Source organism: Entelurus aequoreus, linkage group LG03 (assembly GCF_033978785.1).
Source record: "Entelurus aequoreus isolate RoL-2023_Sb linkage group LG03, RoL_Eaeq_v1.1, whole genome shotgun sequence".
Taxonomy (NCBI): Eukaryota; Metazoa; Chordata; class Actinopteri; order Syngnathiformes; family Syngnathidae; genus Entelurus; species Entelurus aequoreus.
The window spans coordinates 634,809-644,808 of record NC_084733.1 but is presented as its reverse complement, the minus strand read 5'-3'; the positions used below and the strand labels follow the sequence as shown (position 1 = coordinate 644,808).

Here is a 10,000-nt window from a genome sequence, read left to right as displayed (position 1 = left end):
TGGATCTGATATCCCCGTTTAAATAAACTAATGTCATTTCAGTAGGCCCTAGGGTTACATTGGGTGCCAGAGCTATGATGAACTACATTCCTCTATAAAATTAGACAAGCTCTGATAAATGTTTATATTACACCATTTTTATTATACAAAATGGGTTTTGTTCAACAAAAATGCTAACCAAACGTTTAATAAAATAAGGCAACAAGACAAATTACGTATTTTCCGGACCATAGGGCGCACCGGATTATAAGACGCACTGCAGATGAGCGGGTCTAGTCAGGTCTATTTTCATACATAAGGCGCACCAGATTATAAGGCGCATTAAAGGAGTCATATTATTATTTTCTAAATGTAAAAGACTTCCTTGTGGTCTACATAACATGTAATGCTGCTCCAAATGTTGCATAGATGATGTTTTACTCATCATCTTCAACTCACTTTCTGACAGTCTCTTTGTGGGCAGTCTTATTTACGTGCCTCCACTTGGACAGCATCTTCTCCTTGTTGTAGCGGTGTAGCGTGCAAGGACGGGAGTGGAAGAAGTGTCCAAAGATGGCGCTAACTGTTTTAATGACATTCACTCTTTACTTCGGAGCAGCATCTCCTCATCCAGAAACAACAACACCCGAAATGTGTCCTGTGAAAAAGCGTCCGACCGGAACTCTCTAATAAGTAAAGTTCCTTGGGTGAATAATGTAAAGTCACCACACCGGTATGTTTTAGTGCTTTCATGGTGAGTTTACTGACAGATATAAGTAAGAACTTTACACTACTTTATATTACAAATGGCAACATGAATGTCACATAACAAGAAGATAGAGAAAAAGAAGAAGCTTATCCACTACGGTGTCATCACGGACTACAAAGGCGGACACGCGCACATTTTCAGGACTTATGCAGATCCCAAATACACATCAGCAGGTACCAGAAGGTAAGAAAAGTTGCTTTTGCATAATATTGCGAAACAAAAGGCCAGATAATATGTCTTACCTTATACACACAGCATAATAATACTCCTATGTTGAAGCACAGTACAATCCATCAAGTGGTGTGGCTTCATAACTTACCTTATACACACAACATAATAATACTCCTATGTTGAAGCACAGTACAATCCATCAAGTGGTGTGGCTTCATAGCTTACCTTATACACACAGCATAATAATACTCCTATGTTGAAGCACAGTACAATCCATCAAGTGGTGTGGCTTCATAACTTACCTTATACACACAGCATAATAATACTCCTATGTTGAAGCACAGTACAATCCATCAAGTGGTGTGGCTTCATAGCTTACCTTATACACACAGCATAATAATACTCCTATGTTGAAGCACAGTACAATCCATCAAGTGGTGTGGCTTCATAACTTACCTTATACACACAACATAATAATACTCCTATGTTGAAGCACAGTACAATCCATCAAGTGGTGTGGCTTCATAGCTTACCTTATACACACAGCATAATAATACTCCTATGTTGAAGCACAGTACAATCCATCAAGTGGTGTGGCTTCATAACTTACCTTATACACACAGCATAATAATACTCCTATGTTGAAGCACAGTACAATCCATCAAGTGGTGTGGCTTCATAGCTTACCTTATACACACAGCATAATAATACTCCTATGTTGAAGCACAGTACAATCCATCAAGTGGTGTGGCTTCATAGCTTACCTTATACACACAGCATAATAATACTCCTATGTTGAAGCACAGTACAATCCATCAAGTGGTGCGGCTTCATAACTTACCTTATACACACAGCATAATAATACTCCTATGTTGAAGCACAGTACAATCCATCAAGTGGTGTGGCTTCATAGCTTACCAAAGTCATACTAAAACATTTTCATACATTTTTAAATGCCGTGTGTAATGTTCTATATTTTCAATGGAACATATCAAATGTTGCTGTTGTTTACTTGAGTCATATTGCAGTCTACACGTGTCTCTTATGTGTGACTGCCATCATATCGCAGTCTACACATATTTCTTATGTGTGACTGCCATCTATACTGGTCACACTTAACATTTCACCATATACCAAATAAAATATCTCCGAGGTCGGTAAGCACAACCAGCATGATGGCGTACATCAGGTGCAGCGGCTTATAAGGTGCACTGTGGAGTTTTGAGGAAAGGAAAGGATTTTGAGTGCACCTTACAGAGTCTGAAAAATATAAAGTCACACGTACATGACAACTCATGGAGGAATGAAGGAGGGTTGCCTCATGCACCTCTGTTGCATGTGTGTGTGTGTTGCATGTGTGTGTGTGTGTGTGCTGCATGTGTGTGTGTGTGTGTGTTGCATGTGTGTGTGTGTGTGTGTGTGTGTGTGTGTTGCATGTGTGTGTGTGTGTGTGTTGCATGTGTGTGTGTGTTGCATGTGTGTGTGTTGCATGTGTGTGTGTGTGTGTGTGTTGCATGTGTGTGTGTGTGTGTGTTGCATGTGTGTGTGTTGCATGTGTGTGTGTTGCGTGTGTGTGTGTGTTGCGTGTGTGTGTGTGTGTTGCATGTGTGTTGCATGTGTGTGTGTGTGTGTGTGTTGCATGTGTGTGTGTGTGTTGCATGTGTGTGTGTTGCGTGTGTGTGTGTGTGTGTGTTGCATGTGCGTGTGTTGCATGTGTGTGTGTGTGTGTGTTGCATGTGTGTGTGTGTGTGTGTGTTGCATGTGTGTGTGTGTGTTGCATGTGTGTGTGTGTGTGTGTGTTGCATGTGTGTGTGTGTGTGTGTGTGTGTTGCATGTGTGTGTGTTGCATGTGTGTGTGTTGCATGTGTGTGTGTTGCGTGTGTGTGTGTGTTGCGTGTGTGTGTGTGTGTTGCATGTGTGTGTGTGTGTGTGTTGCATGTGTGTGTGTGTGTGTTGCATGTGTGTGTGTGTGTGTTGCATGTGCGTGTGTTGCATGTGTGTGTGTGTGTGTGTTGCATGTGTGTGTGTTGCATGTGCGTGTGTTGCGTGTGTGTGTGTGTGTGTTGCATGTGCGTGTGTTGCATGTGTGTGTGTGTGTGTGTGTTGCATGTGCGTGTGTTGCATGTGTGTGTGTGTGTGTTGCATGTGTGTGTGTTGCATGTGTGTGTGTTGCATGTGTGTGTGTTGCATGTGCGTGTGTTGCATGTGTGTGTGTGTGTGTGTTGCATGTGTGTGTGTGCGTGTTGCATGTGTGTGTGTGTGTGTTGCATGTGTGTGTGTGTGTGTTGCATGTGCGTGTGTTGCATGTGTGTGTGTGTGTGTTGCATGTGCGTGTGTTGCATGTGTGTGTGTGTGTTGCATGTGTGTGTGTGTGTTGCATGTGTGTGTGAAAGCTCACAGTCTCCTTCATCCCAAGCAAAATTCTGCAGGTATTGTTGTGTCCTACCTTGTGTGTGCACATTGTTGTGTCCTACCTTGTGTGTGCACATTGTTGTGTCCTACCTTGTGTGTGCACATTGTTGTGTCCTACCTTGTGTGTGCACATTGTTGTGTCCTACCTTGTGTGTGCACATTGTTGTGTCCTACCTTGTGTGTGCACATTGTTGTGTCCTACCTTGTGTGTGCACATTGTTGTGTCCTACCTTGTGTGTGCACATTGTTGTGTCCTACCTTGTGTGTGCACATTGTTGTGTCCTACCTTGTGTGTGCACATTGTTGTGTCTTACCTTGTGTGTGCACATTGTTGTGTCCTACCTTGTGTGTGCACATTGTTGTGTCCTACCTTGTGTGTGCACATCTGCTTCGCCGTTCCGTGGACTGCTCCGGAGTCGCCTCTCCGGTTTCTTCCCACTCGGACAGTTGACTCCGCCCCCTGACCCCACTGACCCGAGCGACGGGACGTGTGATTTACTGTTGGGTGGAAAAAACAAAAAACATTTATTGACTTTATTTGAATTTCATGCATGATTTTCTAGCCGCTGGTTGTATTCCCGCATGTATAAAATATATCAAATAACAAAGACGTCCACATTTAAAGGGCAGAAAATGAAGAAAACGTATTAAGTGTCGGCACATTTTCATTACTCACCTAAGAATAAAATATATTTTTTATTTGTGGAATATTTCATTATATGTAAAAAATAATGACTCATGAATCATTTAAACATTTGAAAAAATGACCAAAGCCAAAATACTTGTATTCCTTAATTCCTCAATAAAAATTAAAGAAAATTCTCGATCATTATTATTGCAATACAACATTTTCAGATTTAAAAACATTGTTATTATTATTATAATTATGTATTTAATTAGTAATTATACTGTATTGTCATTATTAATTTGACACAATAATAATAAAACTACTAATACTGATGCCACTATATATATATATATATATATATATATATATATATATATATATATATATATATATATATATATATATATATATATATATATATATATATATATATATATATATATATATATACATATATATATTCTTTATTATATTAGAATATAAATTATATTATTATATATTATATTATCATATTATATTATTATATATTATTCTAATATATATACATATATATATATATATAAGAATATATATTTATATTATATATATATATATATAAGAATATATATTTATATTATATATATATATATATATATATATATATATATAAGAATATATATATATATATAAGAATATATATATATATATATATATATATATATATATATATATATATATACATATATATATTCTTTATTATATTAGAATATAAATTATATTATTATATATTATATTATCATATTATATTATTATATATTATTCTAATATATATACATATATATATATATAAGAATATATATTTATATTATATATATATATATATAAGAATATATATTTATATTATATATATATATATATATATATATATATATATATATATATATATATATATATATATATATATATATATATATATACATACATATACACATACAAATACGATATATATACAGTATGTATATATTTATATGTATACATTTATGTATATATGTTTATATTATATATATATATATAATATATATATATATAAGAATATATATATTATATATATATATATATATATATATATACATACATATACACATACAAATACGATATATATACAGTATGTATATATTTATATGTATACATTTATGTATATATGTTTATATATATATATATATGAATGTATATATATATGCATATAGACGTATATATATGTACTGTATATATATATATATATTAGAGATGCGTGGATAGGCAATTATTTCATCCGCAACCGCCTCACAAAAGTCGTCATCCACCCGCCATCCACCCGAACTAACATTTGATCAAAACCACACCCACCCACCACCCACCCGTTGTTATACTGTATATGTACTACAGACGATGCAAGGCATTAGTGAGGTTAGAAAGGAGACTGATCCAATGCAGCAGACATTCAATGCGTGCCACTCATGAATATCTCTTGGCCACACATTAGAGGCTAAGAGATATTAATGCCTGATAATAATATTTATCATTATTATAATATTATTGTCATTTCCATTAAGAAAGTGTTGACTATTATTGTTATTTTTTCCCCTGGTCTTTAGTATTCCCTTTTTTAGTTTGTGTTGCGTACCACGTTTGCTGCCATCTTTTTATTTTTTTCTTCTTCTCCTGTTGTGTTGTGTTGTGTTGTGCTGTGTCACGCCAAATTTCTTCCCCCTACAAAAACCTTCCCAAACCCCCCCCCAACCCCCACCCCCCGCCCCCCCATTTACTTCCGTGGTCATGTTTCCTCTTACGTGATTGACAGCGATGGATAGCACTTCAGCTTTGACTGGCCGTCGCTGGAAGGATACTTCATCTTTGACAGCTGCTGGAATCTGAAGGAATACATTATTGTTTCTTTTTTGTACAGGCGCAAAACAGGACAGTCGCGTTCCGGTTAAGGACCCCCGGCAACTTTGTGACTTTATTGGACGCAGCCTCGAACGTAAATGGGGGGGGGGGGGGGGGGGGGGGGGGGGGGGGGGGGGGGGGGGGGGGGTTTGTAGGGGGGAAAGAATTTGTGGTGCCAGCTGCAGTGCCTGATGAATAATTGCCTGTTTCAAAGAGTGCTGCTCCTTTTTCCTATGTGGGTAACAACATTTAACTATGTATATATATTTACGAATTGGTTCAACCGCCACCGCTACAATCTATTTCAAATCTATTTTTTTCATCCGCCCGACCCGCGGGATTATCCGCGGTTGTGTCCGCAAACCACGCATCTCTAATATAAATATATATAATATATATATATATATATATATATATATATATATATATATATATATATATATATATATATATATATATATATATATACATATATATATATATATATATATATATATATACATATATATATATGTATATATACATATATATATATATATATATGTATATATATATATATATATACACACGTATATATATATATATACGTATATATATATATATAAAATATATACTGTATATATAAGAATATATATTTATTTTTTATATATATATATATACGTGTATATATATATATGTATATATATATATATTATATATATGTATATATATATATATATATATATATATATATACTATATATATATATATACATGTATATATATATATACGCATATATATATATATATATATAATATATACTGTATATATAAGAATATATATTTATATTTTATATATATATTTGTGTATATATATATAAAAAGGAATATATATATATATATATATATATATATATATATATATATATATATATAATATATATATATATATATATATAACATACACACACACACACAATGTCCATAAAGACAAACAATATTTGTCAGAAAACTATAAATAAATTAAAATAAAAAAGAAATAGGAAAATAAGATTATAATATTTGTTATTTATTATGTTATTATTTTTATTTCTAGCTAATATGTTTACTATTATTTAACAGATGTATTAATATAATTAATAATACTAGTAATACTTTTTTTTTGACATCCCTAAGTCCATAATGGCAAACAATATTTGTTAGAAAAATGATACAAATAATTTAAAATGAAAAAAAAAAAACAATAATAAATAATTCAAGCGTGCATGTAAAACCCTAAAAAAAGTTTGAATAAAACTACTGATGAAGGAAGGTGGGTGTGGCCATTATGATGACGATGATGTTCACCTGTATCCGTTGTGTGCGGGTCCCAGACTGCCTTTTGTACAATAAAACTACTGATGAAGGAAGGTGGGTGTGGCCATTATGATGACGATGATGCTCACCTGTACCGTTGTGTGCGGGTCCCAGACTGCTTTTGTACAATAAAACTACTGATGAAGGAAGGTGGTGTGGCCATTATGATGACGATGATGCTCACCTGTACCCGTTGTGTGCGGGTCCCAGACTGCTTTTGTACAATAAAACTACTGATGAAGGAAGGTGGGTGTGGCCATTATGATGACGATGATGCTCACCTGTACCCGTTGTGTGCGGGTCCCAGACTGCTTTTGTACAATAAAACTACTGATGAAGGAAGGTGGGTGTGGTCATTATGATGATGATGCTCACCTGTACCCGTTGTGTGCGGGTCCCAGACTGCTTTTGTACAATAAAACTACTGATGAAGGAAGGTGGGTGTGGTCATTATGATGATGATGCTCACCTGTACCCGTTGTGTGCGGGTCCCAGACTGCTTTTGTACAATAAAACTACTGATGAAGGAAGGTGGGTGTGGTCATTATGATGATGCTCACCTGTACCCGTTGTGTGCGGGTCCCAGACTGCTTTTGTACAATAAAACTACTGATGAAGGAAGGTGGGTGTGGCCATTATGATGACGATGATGCTCACCTGTACCCGTTGTGTGCGGGTCCCAGACTGCTTTTGTACAATAAAACTACTGATGAAGGAAGGTGGGTGTGGTCATTATGACGATGATGCTCACCTGTACCCGTTGTGTGCGGGTCCCAGACTGCTTTTGTACAATAAAACTACTGATGAAGGAAGGTGGGTGTGGTCATTATGATGATGATGCTCACCTGTACCCGTTGTGTGCGGGTCCCAGACTGCTTTTGTACAATAAAACTACTGATGAAGGAAGGTGGGTGTGGTCATTATGATGATGCTCACCTGTACCCGTTGTGTGCGGGTCCCAGACTGCTTTTGTACAAGGAGGACGGCGGTGAGTTGAGTCTGTTCTGTCGCTCCAGTTGTCTTTGCTCTTTGATCTTTTTGGGCTGAGGTTTACTGTACGTCTCCTCACGTATGAAGTTGGACATGCCGTACACGGGAATGATCTCGGGGTCGCCGTACATGGGGTGCAGGTGGTGCTGGTAGTACTGGTGGGTCAGCTCGCCCGGGCTGACGGGCGGGTAGAAGGAGTGGGAGTTGGGGATAAAGTGGGGGTGGGCCAGGTAGGGCGGCAGGTGGTGTGTGGGCGACAACGCAGGTGAGTAGGAGGGGGGGTAACACTCGGGAGACTGGGGGGTCACCACCACCCGACGGACCCCCGTGGAATCTTCCAGCACCTGAAACCATGAATACCATTAAAATAAGATATTGTAGTAGATTATCATCAAATTGTAACTGAAATCATAATAATGATGAATTTACATAATTAGTCTTATTGTCTTGTCTTGAATACATGACTTTTGTAAAAAGGATGTAGACTATGTTGACTAGAGATGTCCGATAATATCGGTCTGCCGATATTATCGGACGATAAATGCATTAAAATGTAATATCGGAAATTATCGGTATCGTTTTTTTTATTATCAGTATCGTTTTTTTGTTTTTTTTTATTAAATCCACATAAAAAACAGAAGATACACTTACAATTAGTGCACCAAGCCAAAAAACCTCCCTCCCCCATTTACACTCATTCACACAAAAGGGTTGTTTCTTTCTGTTATTAATATTCTGCTTCCTACATTATATATCAATATATATCAATACAGTCTGCAAGGGATACAGTCCGTAAGCACACATGATTGTGCGTGCTGCTGCTCCACTAATAGTACTAACCTTTAACACTTCATTTGACTCATTTTCATTCATTACTAGTTTCTATGTAACTGTTTTTATATTGTTGTACTTTCTTTTTTATTCAAGAAAATGTTTTTAATTTATTTATCTCATTTTATTTTATGGATTTTTTTTAAAAGGACCTCATCTTCACCATACCTGGTTGTCCAAATTAGGCATAATAATGTGTTAATTCCACGACTGTATATATCGGTTGATATCGGTATCGGTAATTAAAGAGTTGGACAATATCGGCATATCGGATATCAGCAAAAAGCCATTATCGGACATCCCTAATGTTGACGGTAAAGCCACCTTAATTTATGCTGTTTTAGAATAATGAATAAATAAATGAAAAGTCAATTTTATAATTAAAAACACCTAAGTTAGCCAATAAATTAAAAAATAGATCTCTCTTTCATCCTCGCTCTCCAGATACATATCTATATCTATATATAGATATGTATCTATATATAGATATAGATATGTATCTATGTATATATATATATATATATATATATATATATATATATATATATATATATATATATATATATATATATATATACCAGTGTTTCCCATAAACTGCCAAGATACCTGTGGTGGTGGGGGCGTGGCTATGGGCGTGGTCACCATGACATCATCGAGTAATTTGCATAATTTACTACAATGATATGATTTTCTCTAAAAAGGCTCAAAAAATGTATACTTACTAATTAATAATAACAGTTTTGTTTTAAACGTCCATCCATCCATCCATTTTACAATATAATTACAACACTTTATGTACATATTTATATACAGATTTGAACAATAACTTATTCACTGAAATATATTTATAAATTGTGGTTCTTACAAAAAATATATCTTATAAAATATAAAAGCTAAAATGTCTCTTAAAGCTCTGCCCCTTTAATTAGTGCATACTAAATAATTTAACTTTAGCCTACTACTACAAGCATATTATTTACC

General features: G+C 35.2%; 1 protein-coding gene across 2 annotated transcripts in view; it reads right to left on the bottom strand.

Annotated features, from left to right (window-relative positions):
- fndc3ba (fibronectin type III domain containing 3Ba) overlaps positions 1-10,000 on the bottom strand; it is a 233,921-nt gene that overhangs the window by 67,678 nt on the left and 156,243 nt on the right. For both annotated transcript variants that reach the window (XM_062040932.1, XM_062040933.1), the window contains exons 5-6: positions 8,135-8,532; positions 3,702-3,829 (exon numbers count right to left, since the gene is read on the bottom strand). In XM_062040932.1, coding sequence (XP_061896916.1) covers positions 3,702-3,829; positions 8,135-8,532 — 526 coding nt within the window. The remainder of the gene's footprint in view (positions 1-3,701; positions 3,830-8,134; positions 8,533-10,000) is intronic.